The sequence below is a fragment of the Salmo salar genome, chromosome ssa25 (genome assembly GCF_905237065.1).
Source record: "Salmo salar chromosome ssa25, Ssal_v3.1, whole genome shotgun sequence".
Taxonomy (NCBI): Eukaryota; Metazoa; Chordata; class Actinopteri; order Salmoniformes; family Salmonidae; genus Salmo; species Salmo salar.
In genome coordinates this window covers 26,467,973-26,488,933 of record NC_059466.1, presented here as the reverse complement: position 1 = coordinate 26,488,933, position 20,961 = coordinate 26,467,973, and the positions used below count along the sequence as shown (strand labels likewise).

The following is a 20,961-nucleotide window of genomic DNA, read 5'->3' as shown; positions in this document are numbered from 1 at the left end:
GAAAATGTGAAGACACTAATAATGAATTGTTTCGTCTTATTCTCAATATCAGTTCCACCAAGTCCACCAACTCGCCCAGATATGGTGTCAGTATCTGCTACGGCTATTGGCATCAAGTGGGATCTGCCATACGCTGATGGCGGCAGTAAGGTGACTGGATACTGGATAGAGAAGAAGGAGAGAAACACCATTCTTTGGGTCAGGGAGAACAAGCTTCCATGCCTGGATACCCAATACAAAGTCTCTAGTCTCATTGAAGGCCTGGAGTACCAGTTCAGAGTTTATGCTATGAATATTTCTGGTCTCAGCAAAGCCAGTGAGGCCTCAAGACCAGTAGTGGCTTTGAACCCAGTCGGTAAGTGCAACATTCAAAGGACATTTTTCGAAATATTTGGACTCTCTGGAATGTTCCATGTTGACCGTTGACCTTTGCACTGATTGTACATTCTCATTTTGTCTCCATGTAGATCCTCCTGGTAAACCTGAGGTGACTGATGTCACAAGGTCCTCAGTAACTATTGCATGGGGTATACCATTCAATGATGGTGGCAGCAAGATTGTCGGATACATCGTTGAGCGCAAGCCATGGAGTGATGATGAGTGGGATAATGCCCGCTGGTTGAAATGTAACTACACCACCATCACAGAGACTCACTTCACAGTTGGAGGACTGGGTGAAGCAGAAATCTTTGAATTCCGTGTCATTGCCAAAAATGGAGCCGGAGTTCACAGTGCACCATCTGAAACAACAGGACCGATCACCTGCAAGGACGAATACAGTAAGATACTACTGTTAGATACTGTTTGTTACGTTACTATCAAGTTTATGCATATGTATATATATATAAACATATTTATATATTAATATATATGTATTATTTAATAATTTATATTTTATTTTTGTCTTATAGCTCCTCCCAAGGCTGAACTTGACAGCTCTCTTGTTGGAGAGCATGTCACTATCCGGGCTGGATCAGACCTGGTCCTTGATGGTGTAATTGGTGGTAAACCCGAACCCATAGTATGGTGGGCCAAGGGTGACAAGGTGCTGGAGCTGGGAGAGAAATACTCCCTGACATACACCAGTTCAAGAGCCATGGCCATCATCAAGTCCTGCAACAGAAACGACACAGGAAGATACGTTCTGACCGTGAAGAACGCCAGTGGAACCAAGACAGCGTCTGTCAACGTTAAAGTACTCGGTAAGAACATGAAGTAGATACAAAGACATATACACTTGCAATGACATGGAAACAAAATAGTTTTCAAGTAAATGTATTTTCACACTGACTATTACTATAATACAGTGGTGGTTGGTGCCGTTTAAGATGAGGGAGGACAATGATTTTTTTTAATGAGCATGGTCTTACTGTATTTCTATTACAGCATGTTGGATGACTCTCATTCATATTCCATTCACCTAGCTCATTTTCCCTATACCCATCATGAGATTGCTACAACGTAGCCTATGAATGGAAGTTTACAACATAGGTGCACAGGTTGAGAGAAATTTGAGTAATCAAGGTGACAGACAGTGACACATTCAATACTGCCTTGAACACTCTTCCCTGCATCTAGCTGAACTAGGGTGTAATCATTAGTCCAATAGTTGCAAACGAGAGTTCAGGTACAGTGAGGGAAAAAGTATTTGATCCCCTGCTGATTTTGTACGTTTGCCCACTGACAAAGAAATGATCAGTCTATAATTTTAATGGTAGGTTTATTTGAACAGTGAGAGACAGAATAACAACAAAGAAATCCAGAAAAACGCATGTCAAAAATGGTATAAATTTATTTGCATTTTAATGAGGCAAATAAGTATTTGACCCCTCTGCAAAACATGACTTAGTACTTGGTGGCAAAACCCTTGTTGGCAATCACAGAGGTCAGACGTTTCTTGTAGTTGGCCACCAGGTTTGCACACATCTCAGGAGGGATTTTGTCCCACTCCTCTTTGCAGATCTTCTCCAAGTCATTAAGGTTTCAAGGCTGACATTTGGCAACTCGAACCTTCAGCTCCCTCCACAGATTTTCTATGTGATTAAGGTCTGGAGACTGGATAGGCCACTCCAGGACCTTAATGTGCTTCTTCTTGAGCCACTCCTTTGTTGCCTTGGCCGTGTGTTTTGGGTCATTGTCATGCTGGAATACCCATCCACGACCCATTTTCAATGCCCTGGCTGAGGGAAGGAGGTTCTCACCCAAGATTTGACGGTACATGGCCCCGTCCATCGTCCCTTTGATGCGGTGAAGTTGTCCTGTCCCCTTAGGAGAAAAACACCCCCAAAGCATAATGTTTCCACCTCCATGTTTGACGGTGGGGATGGTGTTCTTGGGGTCATAGGCAGCATTCCTCCTCGTCCAAACACGGCGAGTTGAGTTGATGCCAAAGAGCTCCATTTTGGTCTCATCTGACCACAACACTTTCACCCAGTTGTCATTTGAATCATTCAGATGTTCATTGGCAAATATCAGACGGGCATGTATATGTGCTTTCTTGAGCAGGGGGACCTTGCGGGCGCTGCAGGATTTCAGTCCTTCACGGCGTAGTGTGTTACCAATTGTTTTCTTGGTGACTATGGTCCCAGCTGCCTTGAGATCATTGACAAGATCCTCCCGTGTAGTTCTGGGCTGATTCCTCACCGTTCTCATGATCATTGCAACTCCATGAGGTGCGATCTTGCATGGAGCCCCAGGCCGATGGAGATTGACAGTTCTTTTGTGTTTCTTCCATTTGCAAATAATCGCACCAACTGTTGTCACCTTCTCACCAAGCTGCTTGGCGATGGTCTTGTAGCCCATTCCAGCCGTGTGTAGGTCTACAATCTTGTCCCTGACATCCTTGGAGAGCTCTTTGGTCTTGGTGGAGAGTTTGGAATCTGATTGATTGATTGCTTCTGTGGACAGGTGTCTTTTATACATGTAACAAGCTGAGATTAGGAGCACTCCCTTTAAGAGTGTGCTCCTAATCTCAGCTCGTTACCTGTATAAAAGACACCTGGGAGCCAGAAATCTTTCTGATTGAGATGGGGTCAAATACTTATTTCCCTCATTAAAATGCAAATCAATTTATAACATTTTTGACATGCGTTTTTCTGGATTTTTTTGTTGTTATTCTGTTTCTCACTGTTCAAATAAACCTACCATTAAAATTATAGACTGATCATTTCTTTGTCAGTGGGCAAATGTACAAAATCAGCAGGGGATCAAATACTTTTTTCCCTCACTGCATGTTTATCCCCATTTTGTTCTGTTTGCTCCCATTTAAGAATCGGCTAAATGACTACACCCCTGATCACACGCAAACACAGTTAACTTTCATAGCAGCCACATACATGATCACTTTGATAGTTTAGCTATAATTCCTTCTTGCATCTACGCACTCTGGCACTGGTTAGTTGAGGTAATATGTACATGTAGGTAGAGTTATTAAAGTGACTATGCATAGATAACAACAGAGAGTAGCAGCGGTGTAAAGTGGAGGGGGAGCAATGCGAATAGTCTGGGTAACCATTTGATTAGATACTCAGGAGTCTTTTGGCTTGGGGGTAGAAGCTGTTTAGAAGCCTCTCGGACCTAGACTTGGCGCTCCGGTACCGCTTGCCGTGCGGTAGCAGAGAGAACATTCGCTAGCTAAGTAAATGAAAGTGAAAAAATAAATATATATATATACACATAGCTCTCTCTTTCTTTTTTTTGTATTCTCTTTTTCTCCACAATTTTGGGGTATCCAATTGGTAGTTACAGTCTTGTCTCATCGCTGCAACCCCCGTACGGACTCGGGAGAGGCGAAGGTCGAGAGCCGTGCGTCCTCCGAAACACAACCCAACCAAGCCGCACTGCTTCTTGACACAATGCCCACTTAAGCCGGAAGCCAGCCGCACCAATGTGTCGGAAGAAATACTGTACACCTTGCGACTGTGTCAGCGTGCACTGCGCCCGGCCTGCCACAGGAGTCACTAGTGCGCGATGGGACAAGGACATCACTGCCGGCCAAACCCTCCCCTAAACAGGACGACGCTGGGCCAATTGTGCGCCGCCCCATGAGTCTCCCGGTCGCGGCCGGCTGCGACAGAGCCTGGACTCGAACCCAGAATGTCTAGTGGCACAGCTAGCTCTCTCTCTTTCTCTCTCTCTTGCTTCTCCTTCATTTTTGAAGAAATTGTTGTGTTCAAAACTGTTAAACTATTGTCTTTCTCTCTCTTTGAGTCAACTACTCACCACATTTTATGCACTGCAGTGCTAGCTAGCTGTAGCTTATGCTTTCAGTACTAGGTTCATTCTCTGATCCTTTGATTGGATGAATCACGTCAGTTCTTGCTGCGAGAGCTCTGATAGGTTAGAGGACGTCCTCCGGGAGTTGTCATAATTACTGTGTAAGTCTACAGAAGGGGGTGAGAACCATGAGCCTCCTAAGTCAATGTACCCAGAGGAGGACGGAAACTAGCTGTCCTCCGGCTATACCATGGTGCTACCATACCGAGTGCTGTTGAGGCTACTGTAGACCTTCATTGCAAAACAGTGTGTTTTAGTCAATTATTTGGTGACGTGAATATATTTAGTATAGTATAGTTTTATCTAAAAAGGATAACTTTTTTTCATGTTTCACAATTACATTTTTATGAAATTCACTGTGGAGGATGGTCCTCCCCTTCCTCCTCTGAAGAGCCTCCACTGTTATAATAACACCATTTAATGTTTCACTGTAATTCCAGATACACCAGGGCCTCCTGAGGAAAAGGTCACAATCACCAGGGTGACAGATGAGAAGTGCACTGTGTCTTGGAAGATCCCCCTGGAGGACGGTGGAGATCTTGTCACTCATTACATTGTTGATAGACGTGAGACCAGCAGACTCAACTGGGTGATCATGGAGACCGAGTGCAAGACTCTGTCCTGTGTCAGCTCCAAACTGATCAAGAACAACGAGTACGTCTTCCGTGTCAGAGGAGTAAACAAGTTCGGACCTGGTGTGCCCTTGGAGTCCGATCCTGTCATCGCCAGAAACGCATACAGTAAGCATGCATTCAGTGGCCATGTCATTTTAATAGATGCAATACATTTTTTTGTCTTATTCAAAGCCCAAACCTTATTAAACATGTTTTATTTTCCTTTATCATTGCAGCTGTCCCATCACAACCTGGAGCACCAGAAGTCACGGCTGTAGGAAAGGAGCACGTCATCATTGAATGGATGAAACCTGAAAGTGATGGTGGAAGTGAGATCAAGAATTACCTGGTGGACAAACGTGAGAAGAGCAGTTCCAGATGGACCAGGGTCAATAAGACCTTTACCATCTATGACATCCGCCTGAAGATCTCTGGTTTGCTGGAAGGCAGTGACTACCAGTTCCGTGTTACAGCTGTGAATACAGCTGGAAACAGCCAGCCCAGTGAAGCCTCTCAGTATGCCTACTGTAGAGAGCCAACATGTATGTGATCAAAAAGTCATAGTCTTAGATTTTAGCAACCATATGAGGTCCATCTTTATAGTTTTACCATTGACTTATGGTTGACTTTTGAAACACTGAAACACTGCTGCTGTTGAATGACTCATACTGTATTTTGTGTTTTCCAGACACTCCAGCCCCTCCTTCAATTCCACGTGTGGTAGATTCCACCAAGCATAGCATTAGCTTGCAATGGACCAGACCCATGTATGATGGTGGCGCTGATGTTGTTGGCTACGTAGTGGAGGTGCTTGAGGAAGGAACCGAGCAGTGGTACAGGGCCACTCAGAAGACTTTGAAGACCAATTCGTTTGTTGCCACTGGACTTCAAAGCAACAAGAAGTACAGTTTCCGTGTCGCAGGAGTCAATAGCAATGGCACTGGGGAATTCAGCGAACCTAGTGTGGAAATTGAGCCTGTTGAGAAACTCTGTACGTTTGTTCTTATTCTTTTACTGTCAATAATTCACAATGGCAGCATTTTTGTATGTAAAGGGTTAACCTGGTATAAATGCAGTTTATACCAATGTCTACATTGAATCAAAGACCCTTTTTTTAGACTTATAGTTTGTATATGTGCTGTTATTATGTTGTAAACGTGCTGTAATTTTTTGTCACAACAGCAATCCCTGATCTTGAGCTTCCTGATGATCTGAAGAAGATTGTGTGTCTGAGAGCTGGTAACACTCTTAGGCTGTTCGTCAATGTGGCTGGAAGACCGGCTCCTGTACTGACCTGGAGGAAACCTGGCGTTGACCTGCAGAGCCGTGGGTTCATTGATACAACTGATAGTTACACTCAACTGATCGTTGAGAAGGTCCATCGTTACGATGCCGGCAAATACACCATTGAGGCTGAAAATCCATCTGGCAAGAAGTCAGCAACCATTCTCGTCAAAGTTTATGGTATGTTAGCGGTTACGTTGACATACTTAAGATGGTTAAATGATTAAGAACTATCTGTGAACGATATAATTACATATAGAATAGTGAATCATCATGTGCTGTGAACAGTCCGTTAATCCTTTCTGTATTTTCCAGACACTCCTGGACCACCTGGTTCAGTTAGAGTCAAAGACTACACAAAGGAGTCTGTCGTCATCACATGGGACGTACCAACTATTGACGGCGGAGCCCCTGTGAACAACTACATCATTGAGAAACGTGAAGCTTCAATGAAATCCTACAAAACAGTTACAACAGAATGCAGGAAGACCTTGTTCAGAATTACTGGCCTGGAGGAATCAGTACACTACTTCTTCAGAGTGTTACCAGAGAACATATATGGTGTTGGAGAACCATGTGAAACCCCTGAATCAGTGTTGGTCTGTGAAGTACCCAGCCTTCCTCAGGATCTGCACATTGTGGATATTGGAAAGTCCTCCGCCATACTTAACTGGGAGAAACCTCTTCATGATGGTGGAAGCAGACTGACGGGCTATGTTATTGAAGCTAACATCGTTGGATCAGACAGATGGAGTGCAGTGGCCACCGTTAAACAGTCCATGTCCCAGCATACCGTCACTGGTCTGACAGAGAAGGAGACTTATCTCTTCAGAATCAGAGCTACCAACAGCAGAGGAGTTAGCGAGCCTAGGGAGATTACAGGACCTGTGGTCATTCAGGAACAACTATGTATGTTATATTCTGATTCTTATGCTACACACATGGCAGTTAATCTATTTAAAATATGAAAGGTTTGATACATCTTCAGATGGTCTAATTTTCCCCAAAAATATTTCCTTTTACAGTGGCGCCCTATATTGATCTGACCGGCATTCCACAGAAGGTTGTCCATGTGCCAGCCGGCAAACCAATCGACCTCAATATTCCTATAAAGGCCAGACCTGCTCCAGTTTGCACCTGGTCCTTCAATGGTGCTAAAATGAAGGATAGTCTTGACCGGGTTAAGATTGAGTCTAATGGAAAATACGCCAAACTGACTGTCCGTGAGACAACCATTGATGACACTGGTAGCTACACTCTTCAAGTAAAGAATTATGTAGGAACTGCGACAGAGATACTTAAAATTATCATTCTTGGTAAGTGTGTGTGTTCTTGGTAAGCGTCCATACTTGTGTTTGTGTGTTCTTATGTTTTTGTATTGGAATATTCTAAATACAACCGTCTGCTTATTTCTGTCTAGATAAACCTGGAATACCTATTGGACCGATCACAGTTGATGCCGTTGATGCCACATCTGTAACGGTCAGCTGGGAGCCACCAGAAAAGGATGGCGGCGCCAACGTTAGTGGCTATGTTGTTGAGCAGCGTGACGCTCACCGCCCCGGATGGCTACCAGTGTCCGAATCTGTCACAAGACCCACATTCAAGTTCACCAGATTGTCTGAGGGAACTGAGTACGTGTTCCGTGTGGCTGCAACAAACCGCTTCGGCATTGGGGGATTCTTGCAGTCTGAAGTTGTTGAATGCAAGAGTCTCAAGAGTAAGTCATCATAAATCCTAAAACACAGTACATTTCATCTTTTGACAAAATGTATTATACACTATAATTAAAACACCAAAACAGTGTACTTAATTTTGAGGAAGTTAAAGGAAAGGGATGATGGTGGCTACAACTGATCTCATTTGAAATCTCTAATCTCTCCACAGCCGTACCCAGTGCACCAAACCGACCTGATGTACTGGATGTGACTCATGAGGGAATGACCATCACATGGCAGCCACCAGAAGAAGATGGAGGCTCCCAGGTGTCTGGATATATAATTGAGCGCAAGGAGGTCAGATCTGAAAGGTGGATGAGCATCGTTAAGAACCCAGTCACCATGACCAGATACAGATCATCAGGTCTGTGCGAAGGCAATGAGTATGAGTTCCGCGTGATCGCCCTGAACTCCAGAGGCTCGAGCAAACCCAGTATGGCATCTAAACCAGCTATCGCCATGGATCCCATCGGTATGCATCTGTAATCCTGTCCTTAGTTGTTGTGTCCCATATTAGAAACATTGAAATAAGCAGTAAATTATGTAATTACTATGTTTAACTTTTTTGTAATGTGTTATTCAACTCAATGATTTATGGGTCAAAATGTCCTTACAACTTAGTTTCTACCATTTTCAAACTTGTGTGTATGACCAAAACTATTATATTTGTCTTTATCTAAACAGAGCCTCCTAGTGCACCACAGTTCCCCATGGTCACAGACACAACCAGGACATCTGTGTCTCTGGCCTGGAGTCCTCCAGAGGAAGAGGGTGGTTCTGTCATCACTGGTTACCTGATTGAGATGCAGAAGGTGGACCAGGTGGAATGGACCATGTGCAACACGACACCCATAAAGATCTGTGAATACACTCTGACACACATGCCTCAGGGAGCTGAGTACAGGTTCCGTGTGATGGCCTGCAACGCTGGTGGACCCGGAGAGCCAGTTGAGATCCCAGGAATAGTCAAGGTTATAGAAATGCTTGGTAAGGGTTGAAAATATGTGTATAGCATATTTTATATTGTATAGCATATGCCAGGAAGAGCTGTATTTTGTATTTTGCTTTTGAAGCTTGTGTCAAATGTGAACTAACTTAACAATGTCTGTATGCTTCATTTCAGACTATCCCGATTATGAACTGGACCTCAAATATGAGGAAGGCTATGTGGTCAGACAGGGAGGAGTCATCAGGCTGTCTGTACCCATCAAGGGTAAACCAGTCCCTATTTGCAAGTGGACAAAGGAAGGCCGAGATATCTCTCACAGAGCTATGATTGCCACCAATGATGATATCACTGAACTTGTGATCAAAGAAGCCCACAGAGATGACACTGGCACATATGACCTGGTCCTGGAGAACAAATGTGGCAGGAAGGCTGTCTACATTAATGTTAAAGTGATTGGACGTCCAGATGCACCGGAAGGTCCTCTTGAATTTGATGATATCCAGGCTCGCTCTGTAAGAGTCAGCTGGAGACCTCCCTCTGAAGACGGTGGCTCGGATATCCTGGGTTACATCGTTGAAAGGCGAGAGGTATCAAAGGTAGCATGGTATACTGTAGACTCAAGAGTGGTGGACACAGCTCTGGTGGTCAAGGGGCTGAAGGAGAATGTTGAATACCATTTCAAGATCACTGCTGAAAACCAGTTTGGTGTGAGCAGATCTCTCAAATCAGATGAATGTGTCACTCCAAAGACACCGCTGTGTAAGTATTTTTGAATGTTCATAATTATTGTTCTGCAAACATAAAATTAGTTTTCTTGTGTTATCACTCCTCAGTTCTTCTATTTACAATTATGCAATTCTCGTTTCTATACAACAGCTCCACCAGAACCTCCAATCAACCCACCAGAAGTTATGGATGTCACAAAGAGCACTGTTGCTCTATCTTGGGGCAGACCAAAGGATGATGGTGGCGCGCGCATTACAGGATACTACGTTGAGAGGAGAGAGGTATCCACAGAGAAGTGGGTGCGTCACAACAAGACACACATCACCACTACAATGTACACTCTCACTGGACTCATCCCTGATGCTGAATATCTGTTCCGTGTCGTGGCACAAAACGACATCGGTCAGAGTGAACCTGGACCAGTATCTGAAAATGTTATATGCAAAGATCCATTCGGTATGTATTTAATAGACCTTTCGAGTATACATTTAAAGCTGCAATATGTAACTTTTTGGGTGACCTGACAAAATGAACATAGAAATTATAGTTATAGATCTGTCAATCTCATTGAAAGAAAGTATAAGAAGTGGTAGATCTGTTCTATGATGTGCTAATTATATGCTTCCTGTTCTTAAATTTCGTTTTTGCGTCTTTTACGTTCAGTTTCAAACAGCTGAAATTACAATATTTTTGGTTATGGAACAGATATTTCACAGCGGTTTAGATGGTACAATGATTTTCTACACAATGACGTCTTGTTTTGTCAAAAACTGAAATTAGGCGAACTATTAGAATTTTAGCAAACAGGAAATGGCGATTTCTGCATATTGCACCTTTAATAATACATATAAATATTATAAATAATACAATACTTGAATAAGATGAATTATTGTAATTGCATGGTTACTTCTCTCTCTCTTTGAATAGACAAACCCAGTCAACCAGGTGAGATTGATATAATCTCCGTTGCCAAAGACTGCATCACTATTCACTGGCTGCGCCCAGAATGCGATGGTGGCAAAGAGATCCTGGGTTACTGGATTGAGTTCAGACAGGCAGGTGAAAGTGCCTGGAAGAAATGCAACAAGGAGCGTTCCAAGGACAGACAGTTCACCATGGGTGGTCTGATGGAGGCTACAGAGTATGAGTTCAGAATCCTTGCAGAAAATGAAACAGGAATGAGTAGACCTCGCAGGACCGCCATGGGCATCAAGACTAAATTGAGCTGTACGTTGGCATAATATTTTCATAAAATACTCAAAGCGCCTTAGATTACAAAAATCATTGATTACAAATTATCATTGCCATTCATTAGAAATAATGTTCATGCTCTGTTTATGTTTCAACAGTGGGAGAGGCTCCTAGTCTCAAGGAAGACATGGCAGATGTCATCACAAAACTTGGTGAATCAGGAACTCTGACATGCCAGATTATTGGACGTCCCCTTCCTGACATCAGATGGTACAGATATGGCAAGGAGCTGATCCAGAGCCGCAAGTACAAGATGAGTTCTGATGGTCGCAACCATTCACTGACAGTGGCCACAGATGAACAGGAAGATGAGGGCATATACACTTGCAGAGCTGCCAATGAAGCCGGTGAAACAGAGTCCAGCGGCAAGCTGCGCTTGCAGGCCGCACCTGCTTTCCACCCTGGATTCCCATTGAAGGAGAAATACACTGCAGGGTGTGGAACAAGTCTTCGTCTCCATGTTGTCTACATTGGCCGTCCAATTCCACAAATCATGTGGTTCTATGCAAAGAAGCCGCTCAACGCGTCTGAAAACGTGATAATTGAAAACACTGAGAGTTACACTCATCTGGTTATAAGGAATGTACAGCGCAAAACAAATGCTGGAAAATACAAGGTGCAATTGACCAACAAATTTGGAACTGTTGAAACCATACTCAAGGTTGAAATTCAAGGTAACAATTATTTTGTTTACTATTATTGTAATAATAGAATTGCTTATTTTATAAACAGAACCCATTGTTTGCATGACCAACAGAGAACTTGTTATCTAAATGTAGATTTGTACAATTTTTTTCAGATAAACCAACCAAACCTGAGGGACCTATTGTTGTTGATGCTGTGTTGAAGAGCGCAGTGATCATCAGCTGGAAACCACCAAAGGATGACGGTGGATCAATGATCACCAACTACATTGTGGAAAAACGAGAAGCAAAGGAAGGCGAGCAGTGGCATCTGGTGTCATCATCAGTCTCAGGAAACACTTGCAGGATTCCAAATCTGATTGAAAGTGCTGGATATTACTTCCGTGTTTCTGCTCAGAACCAATATGGAGTCAGTGAGGCACTTGAAGTTCCTGGTGTTCTCATTATCAAAAGTCCATTCGGTAAGTATGCTTGTTGACAATGATAAATATATCACATAGATCATGTTTACTGTAACGGTTAAGAGAATAATGCACTTCTATGACATCGCTCTCATTGTCTGTTCCTCAGCAAAACCTGGAATTCCCATGCAGCCTGTTGTCACAGAAGTGACCAACGATTCTTGTCTTGTGTTCTGGAAACCACCAAAAGACGATGGAGGTGCAAAGATAAAGAACTATTTCCTTGAAAAACGAGAGAAGAAACAGAACAAATGGATCACTTGTACATCCAATAAAATCCATGAGACACATTTCGCTGTAAAAGGCCTTCTTGAGGGCTTTGAGTATGAGTTCCGTGTGAAATGTGAAAACATGGGTGGTGAGAGTGATTGGAGTGAGGTATCAGAGGCCATCATTCCCAAATCAGGTCTCACAATGAAACCTCCTGTCTTCAGAGAAGAAATGAGACCAGAAATGATTGTGAAGTTTAGATCCAATGCTACATTTGTCACAAAAATTGTTGGACATCCCATCCCCACCGTGAAATGGTATAAGAATGGCAAAGAAATTGTTGCAGATGGTACCAAACTCAAATTGCAGGAATTCAAGGGAGGTTATTACCAACTTGTTATTGCAAATGCCGAGGACAGCGACGCAGGTGTCTATCAAGTCAGGGCAACAAACCAAGGAGGATCCATCTCTACAACAGTGAATCTGACTGTTGAAGGTAAACATTTTTGATAGGCTGTTGAAAAGTATTTTAAGAGGACATTTGTGTTAAACATACATCTTTTGATAATAAAACAAGTTTGAATTCCCTTACATTTTATAAAAAATGTAGGTCATTTAGAATTGTATATATATATAAGTATTGATATACTCAATTAATTTATATTCTTTCTTTTCTCCTCTAGTTCCTGCCAAGATCCACCTACCTCAAGAACTGCAAGGCATGGGAGCAGTTCATGCTGTAAAGGGTGAAGTGGTTACCATTAAGATTCCAATCAGTGGCAAGCCTGACCCTCAAATCCAATGGCAGAAGGGACCAGAGATCATGGGATCATCAGCTCACACTCAAGTGATTGTCACAAGATCATTTACTTCACTCGTGTTCCCCAAAGGAGTTCAGAAGAAGGATACAGGTTACTACGTAATCACTGCCAAGAACAGATTCGGAGTTGACAAACAGACCATTGAAGTTGCCGTGGCAGATGTACCAGATCCTCCTAAGGGCATTAAAGTCAGTGAAATCACTAGAGATTCCATCACTTTAACCTGGAGTCCTCCAGAAAAAGATGGCGGAAGCCCTATCATTAACTACATTATTCAGAAGTGCCCCACATCAGGTGACAGGTGGATCCGCGCAGGCCAAACCAACGAGCCTAAATACACCATGATCGCTCTGTTTGGCAAGACGAAATACCAGTTCCGTGTCATTGCGGAGAACCAGTTTGGTCTGAGCGATCATTCTGAACCAACTGAGCCTGTTACAACAATAGAAGATAAATCCGTTATCAGAAACTACGATGAAGAAGTTGATGAAGCTAGAGAAATCACCAAAGAGGAGGCACCACATTCATCAAAGATCAAGATGGTGGCTGCCCAATACACAATATCTGAAGAGCTGGCACGTGCCGGAACATTTGGCGTTGTTCATCGCTGTGTTGAAAACAAGTCCAAGAAGACATTCATGGCCAAGTTTATCAAGATCAAAGGTACTGATCAGGAGCTGGTTACTAGGGAAATTGAGACACTCAATCTCTGTAAACACAAGAACTTCATGTACCTACATGAGTCTTTTGACAGTTTGGAAGAAATGGTCTTGATCTATGAGTTCATCTCAGGCGTGGACATCTTTGAACGACTTGGCACAGGCAACTTTGAGCTCTCAGAACTGGAGATTGTTAGGTACCTGAGACAGGTGTGCTCAGCTCTGAAGTTCTTGCACAAACTCAACTATGCTCATTTTGAAATCAAACCTGACAACATTGTCTACACCACAAGAAAGAGCACAAATATCAAAATTATTGAAATGGGCCAGGCTAGATTACTGACTCCTGGAGAAAATATCAGAATCAATTTCACTGCACCAGAGTATTGTGCACCTGAAATCCACCGTCATGGACTTGTCAGCACTGCAACTGACATGTGGTCAGTTGGTGTACTAACGTATGTGCTCCTCAGTGGACTTAACCCCTTTGCAGCAGAATCAACCACAAAAATGATTGAGAATATCTCAAATGCAGAGTACATCTTCGACAGTGAGGCTTTCAAAGAGACCAGCCTCGAAGGTATGGACTTCTGTGACAGACTTCTTTGTAAAGACCTGAAGAAACGTATGACTGCTCATGAAGCTCTGGAACATCCTTGGCTTAGATTGAAGCTGGAGCACCTCAGCAAAAAAACTATCAAGACATTGAGTCACAGAAGATACTACCAGACGTTGGTGAAGAAAGAGAGAGAGACAATTGTCTCATCAGCTCGTGTTGCTTTCGGTGGTGGCTTCAGAAGTTACAGAGGTTATGCAGTTGGCAAAGTCAAGATTGCGCACCCTACAGAAGGTCTGAGAGCCGGTCCAGTCATGCATGGATCTTCAGAGGAGGGTGGACATGTCAGATTTGTTTGCAACATTGAACATTATGATGAAACCACAAAAGCAACTTGGTACTTTGGCACCCGCCAGTTAACAGCAAGTCACAAATATGAAATCAGCTACATCAATGGAGTTGCTAGCATCTACGTCAAGGAAATTGAAACATCTGACGATGGTGTCTACAGATGCAAAGTCATCAGTCAGGACGGTGAAGATAACGCCTATGGAGAACTCTTTGTTGAAACTGTGAGATGCTACCGTGAACACTTCATTGGACGCTCACTCACAAAGAAGAGAAAGCTTGATAAGCAAAGACTTATGCAGAGACCACCAGACTTCACTCTGCCTCTGTACAACCGCTCTGCTTACATCGGTGAAGATGTTCGTTTCGGTGTAACCATAACAGTGCATCCAGAGCCAACAGTAACATGGCTGAAGGCTGGTCAGAAAATCAAACGAGATGATAAGAAGTACACTTTCATTAGTGACAAGGGTCTTTATCAGTTGATGATCCACAATCTTGACCTTGATGACGATGCTGAATATACTGTTATGGCCCACAACAAGTTTGGTGAAGACAGTTGCACAGCACGTCTTACAGTGACACCTCACCCTGTTAGTGAAGACACCATGAGGCCAATGTTCAAACGGCTGTTGGCTAACGTGGAGTGTGTAGAGGGCCATAGTGTCCGCTTTGACTTGAGAGTCTCGGGAACACCTGCACCAATCTTGAAATGGGAGAAGGATGGCAGGCCACTGGAATTCAACCAACAAATCACAGTTGTTCAAGAGGATGTAGACTATCACGTTCTGCATGTCAGAGAAACTCTTGTTGAGGATTCAGGTCTTTACAAAGTTACCGCAACAAACTGTGTTGGATCAGTGAGTTGCCAGGCTACACTGAAGGTGGACCGCATTACATACAAGAGGAGGGAATATAAGAGTGAGGCGGAACAACAGACATATGTTCAACAACAAATTGACAAGACACTGAAAATGGCACAACGCCTTTCCACCACTGAAGTTACTGGACTCAACCCAGCGGCTCAAGAGGCTTTGAAACACGCTGCAGACATATACAAGCCGGCAGTGAGCACCAAACACTGTGAGGGCGAATTTGATATCACAGAAGAAAAACCATTTGTACATATCGAGGAAAGGAAACTTCGCATGCCATATGAAATTCCTGAGTCACGTGTCCATGATGCAAGTGCTCTGGATCAAGACCTGTTGATTAAACACTTTGTACCTTTGTCTGACATGAAGTGGTACAAGAAACTTAGAGATCAGTATGAAATGCCTGAGCGGATGGAGAAGATCGTACAGAAGAGACAGAAACGAATTCGTCTCTCCAGGTGGGAGCAATTCTATGTCATTCCCCTTCCTAGAATTACTGACCAGTACAGGCCAAGATGGCGTATCCCGAAGCTCACGCAAGATGACTTGGAAACAGTAAGACCAGCAAGACGGTCACCTTCTCTTGAATCCGAGGCATCCTTCAGGTCAAGAAGACGCTCCCTGGGTGATATGAGTGATGAAGAGCTTCTGCAGCCCATCGATGATTACCTGTCAATGAAGAAAACTGAACAAGAAAGGCTCCAACTTGAGGAGGAGCTTGAACTTGGCTTCTCTGCCTCCCCACAAGGCAGCCCTGTCCGGTTCGAGTTGTCTGCTCTGCGTCATGAAGAAAAGAAACATTTTGCAAGAAGAGAAGTATCACAAGTAACCGAGCACAAGATCAAGAGAACAAAAGTTTCACAGTTCTTGAGGAGGAGAAGATCACTGTCTCCTACATACATTGAGCTGATGCGCCCTGTTTCTGAGCTGATAAGAACTCCTCGCCCACGTCCTCTGGAGCCAGAGGAGATCATCGAAAGGAGATCCCCCACCCCTGAGAGGACGCGTCCACGCTCCCCCAGCCCCCCAGCTTCAGCTGAGAGATCCTCCCGCTCATCCTCAAGATTTGAGAGGTCAGCCAGATTTGACATCATGTCCAGATACGAGTCAAGAAAGGCTGCACTGAAATCTGAGCGCAAGTACCAGACAGTGACCCAAACACCCTTCAGCCTTGACCACGCCCCACGTGTGACTGTGAGAATGCGTTCCCATCGTGTCCCATGTGGTCAGAATACGAAGTTCACTCTGAATGTCCAAGCGAAGCCTGTGGCTGAGATCCAGTGGTTTCATAACGGACAACTGATTCAAGAAAGTGAGAAGTTACGCTTCACAAACATGAGTGGAGTGCTGTCTATACAGATCCGTGATTGTCAGGCAGAGGACAGTGGCACGTATCGTGCGGTTTGTTCAAACTCAAAGGGAGAAGCATCCGACTATGGTATCCTCGATGTTTCTGGAGGTGAATTCTCCACATATACATCACGTCGTAAAGATGAGGATGCTCCACAACCATTTGTTCCTGATATCACAAAGACAGACCATTACCACATATCATCCTTCAAGGCAGCTTCCTCCTCAGCAACACATATGGAGGTGAAAGAAAGTAAATCAAAGTTAACTGAATCACATGAAACATATGACAGATATGATTCATCTGAACGATTTATATCTGCATCTGAAAAATATGCTGCATCCGCGAAGTATGCATCAACTGAATACTTATCATCTGCAGCATCCTTATCATCAGCATCATCTGATAAGTTTCGATTGACTGAAAGATACGTGTCAGGTGAAAGACATGCATCGTCTGAAAGATCTGAAACATATTCTTCAACTGAAACGAAAATGAGGGCTATGGAGGCAACAGAAGTTGAGCAAGTGACTGTTCATAAAGTTAAGTCAACTCTGGCAGCCAGAATACTGACTAAACCACAGTCTGCAACAGTCAATGAAGGAGAGACTGCTCGATTCACTTGCGACATTGATGGAGAACCAGCACCAAGTGTTACATGGTTGCATGAGGGACAAGTAATTGTATCCTCTCATCGTCTTATGGTATCTACCACGCAGTACAAGTCTACGTTTGAAATTTCCTCTGTACAATCATCTGATGAAGGCAGCTACACACTGCTGGTTGAGAATGCTGAGGGCAGACAAGAGACTCGGTTTAGTCTGACCATTTCCCGAGCAATTGTCGAAGAGGAGGTTTTTGTCTCAATAAAGTCACCAGAGCCTGGATTCAAGTCTCCTGAACGAGTAGCTTCACCTACCAGTGTTCCCCAAACCCCAACCCCATTAATCAAGTCTCCTGAACCAATCACCTCACCTCCTAGGGTGAAGTCCCCTCCGCCAGTCAAGTCTCCTGAACCAATCACCTCGCCTCCAAAGGTGAAGTCCCCTCCTCCTGTCAAGTCTCCTGAACCAATCACCTCGCCTCCAAGGGTGAAGTCCCCTCCCCCAGTCAAGTCTCCTGAACCAATCACCTCACCTCCAAGGGTGAAGTCCCCTCCTCCTATCAAGTCTCCTGAACCAATCTCCTCCCCTCCAAGGGTGAAGTCCCCTCCTCCAGTCAAGTCTCCTGAGCCAATCATGTTGCCTAAGGGAGTGAAATCACCTCCCAGAGTCAAGTCTCCTGAACCAGTTGTTTCGCCTCCAAGGGTGAAGTCCCCTCCCCCAGCCAAGTCTCCTGAACCAATCGCTTCGCCAAAGGTAGTGAAACCACCTCCCCAAGTCAAGTCTCCCGAACCAAAGGGTGTGAAGTCACCTCCTCAAGTAAAATCTCCTGAACCAAAAGGAGTGAAGTCACCTCCCCAAGTCAAGTCTCCTGAACCAAAAGGAGTGAAGTCACCTCCCCAAGTCAAGTCTCCTGAACCAAAAGGAGTGAAGTCACCTCCCCAAGTCAAGTCTCCTGAACCAAAAGGAGTGAAGTCCCCTCCCCAAGTCACCTCACCTAAGAGAGTCAAATCTCCACTAACAGTGAAATCCCCAACTCCTAAAGCTCCAAAGATTATCCACCAACTCACAGCCAAAGCCTCAGAAGACACAGTGAGAATGTCCTGTGTATCTGAAAGCAGCGTGAGAGAAGTTGTGTGGTACAGGAATGGAATGAAACTGACACAGAGCAGCCACTATGAGTTCCATATGTCTGTGGATGGACATTGTTCTCTCATTATCCATGACCTCTCTGAGAACGACCAGGGAGAATACTCTTGTGAGCTCATTGCAGAAGGAGGAGTCTCTACTAAATCTTCATTCTCATTTGTTGGCCAAGTGTTCCAATCCATCTACACTAAAGTCACAGCTTATGTGCAGCAGCACATGGCCATGAAAGGTACGTTTTGCTGTAGAAAGCAAACCTCTTGATAAAACTAAATTCTGTACGAATTCTATACAAGTCTGTATATTCATATTTCTAATGGTTCTTTGTCTCTTTTCTTCTATTTAAGTGAAAAGCGAACAGGGATCAATGAGTCAAAAAGAGGCATCTATGGCTTTAGCCTCCCATACAAGTTCAGAACAGGTTGTTAAGAAAGAAATCCATGGAGGAGCTCAGATGATGATGATGGGGGAGAGTGCTGCTCTTAGCAGCATGCAGGAAAGCTTCTCTTCCCAATCAGTCCACATGGCTTCTTCATCTTCTATGCATCAGGAGACCTCTTTCAGCAGTTCCAGTATGGCCAGTATGTCTAGCATGGCTGCCATGGCTGCTGAAATGCAGATGGAAACCATGTCTCTATCTAGCATGTCTTCCATGGCATCTTCCCATGCCATGAGCTCCAGCAGTATGACTGAAATGATGAGTCACTCCCACCTAGAGGGGTCCTCCATGAGATCTATTGCACAGGGTATGCTAGGTAAGTATCTCATATATGCTTATGACATACAAGTCTTACAATGCATTATAGCTACTTCATAATGCATTAAACCTTCAGGCTTTAAGTAAAATGTTACCCATATTTGTAGTAGTGCAGTTGCTAAGCATTTTTTTATTTGTGTTCTAACAGGTGCGACAGGGGCACCAAGAATCGAAGCTCTCCCAGAGGACATCACCATTGAACTTGGAAAGGTTCTCACCGTGGCCTGTGCTTTCTCCGGAGAGCCCACCCCTAACATCGAATGGTCCCGCGGTGGAAGAACGCTGCCCGGTGAGGAGCATGGCGGTAGGTTCCACATCGAGACCTCAGAGGACCTCACTACACTCATCATCACCAGTGTGAAAAAAGAGGATGCTGGAGCATACACACTCAAACTGTACAACGACTTTGGATCTGACACTGCAACAGTAACTATAAGCATTCGATCATAAAAAAAACGTTCATATAATTTATATCCTCCCCCTTCCCTACTTTAATGCCTTTTTATGTATTAATTGAACAAATAATAATCTTACTTGATAAAGACCTGGATTTCTGTTATTGTAAATATGAACTATTTTTATACCAAACTTGACATTAATTTATGCCAAACTAGACTAAAGTCTAAAGTTGTTATAAAATGTGCCATATTGGATAATTATGACTTAGGATTTTTCATCCATTTTTTCTGTGACATGTACATAATGTATATAGCCGAATTTAACGGTTATGGAAAATGTATGAATTGTTATTTATGACAATATTAACTGAAACAAATGAAACTGAAATGTTTAAAAGGAGAAAGTTTCGCATGAAACGAATACCCTGTTAAACCTGAAACTAAACTCTGTGCCTCAACAAAAAGTTGATGTCTTAAGATTGCCTCAACAGGTAGAGAGGCTCCCTGTTGAAGTTGACTAAATCAGAGAGATGAGATGTTAGACACTGTATGTTATTACCTGCAGTGTTATTATCAAACTCCTATGAATTGTAACATGATCATAAGACCCTGAGTGCTGTTTGCATAAACCCTCATGTAAGCAGGACAACTAGGCCTTGTGTTCTGGACTGACTATGTCATAACCACCATTTAAATGACATGTTCAACGTGCGAGCGGCCTGCACTTGAGCTGAAATAATTTTTTGGTGCTCTGTTTCTGCAAATGACTGCTTAATTGATTTTCCGAACAACATCAACCTGGCCATGAAAAATTGAAAGTCCATCCTGCACTTTTTTGCAGAAGCAGAGCCATCTCTTGGAGGTTTGCTTGTGTGCCTTATTTTTGTGTGTTAGCTTTAGAATTTCACCAGTTCAGTTGTCAGGCAAACATCAAGCAAGTGTACCACAGTGACACCACCTGCTGTGTTAAAAGAAAACAAAATGTATTAGCTGTTCTGCCCTGCACTTTTGTTTGATTTAAATTAGAATTATATAATTATATGCAACCTCCCTGAGTTTAGCATTGATTTAATAAAGCATGATATCAGCACTAAAATGTCTCAGGTGTTTTCTGATTGTATATTATATACAGTACCAGTCAAAAGTGTGGACACACCTACTCATTCAAGGGTTTATCTTTATTTGTACTTTATTTGTACTATTTTCTACATTGTAGAATAATAGTGAAGACATCAAAACTATTAAATAACACATATGGAATCATGAAGTAGCCAAAAAAGTGTTAAACAAATCCAAACATATTTTAGATTCTTCAA

The 20,961-nt window shown here is 43.4% G+C and overlaps 1 protein-coding gene across 26 annotated transcripts in view; it reads left to right on the top strand.

Moving 5' to 3' along the window:
• ttn.2 (titin, tandem duplicate 2) overlaps positions 1-20,741 on the top strand; it is a 181,506-nt gene extending 160,765 nt beyond the window's left edge. For all 26 annotated transcript variants that reach the window (XM_014173782.2, XM_045707534.1, XM_045707532.1 and 23 more), the window contains 21 exons: positions 53-355; positions 468-779; positions 912-1,202; positions 4,716-5,015; positions 5,126-5,431; positions 5,578-5,880; positions 6,072-6,353; positions 6,489-7,082; positions 7,199-7,489; positions 7,594-7,893; positions 8,061-8,363; positions 8,576-8,878; positions 9,015-9,599; positions 9,717-10,022; positions 10,494-10,793; positions 10,916-11,491; positions 11,617-11,922; positions 12,032-12,628; positions 12,816-18,722; positions 18,838-19,245; positions 19,396-20,741. In XM_014173782.2, coding sequence (XP_014029257.2) covers positions 53-355; positions 468-779; positions 912-1,202; positions 4,716-5,015; positions 5,126-5,431; positions 5,578-5,880; positions 6,072-6,353; positions 6,489-7,082; positions 7,199-7,489; positions 7,594-7,893; positions 8,061-8,363; positions 8,576-8,878; positions 9,015-9,599; positions 9,717-10,022; positions 10,494-10,793; positions 10,916-11,491; positions 11,617-11,922; positions 12,032-12,628; positions 12,816-18,722; positions 18,838-19,245; positions 19,396-19,697 — 13,175 coding nt within the window. In that variant the 3' untranslated portion in view covers positions 19,698-20,741. The remainder of the gene's footprint in view (positions 1-52; positions 356-467; positions 780-911; positions 1,203-4,715; positions 5,016-5,125; positions 5,432-5,577; positions 5,881-6,071; positions 6,354-6,488; positions 7,083-7,198; positions 7,490-7,593; positions 7,894-8,060; positions 8,364-8,575; positions 8,879-9,014; positions 9,600-9,716; positions 10,023-10,493; positions 10,794-10,915; positions 11,492-11,616; positions 11,923-12,031; positions 12,629-12,815; positions 18,723-18,837; positions 19,246-19,395) is intronic.
• Positions 20,742-20,961: the final 220 nt, after the last annotated feature.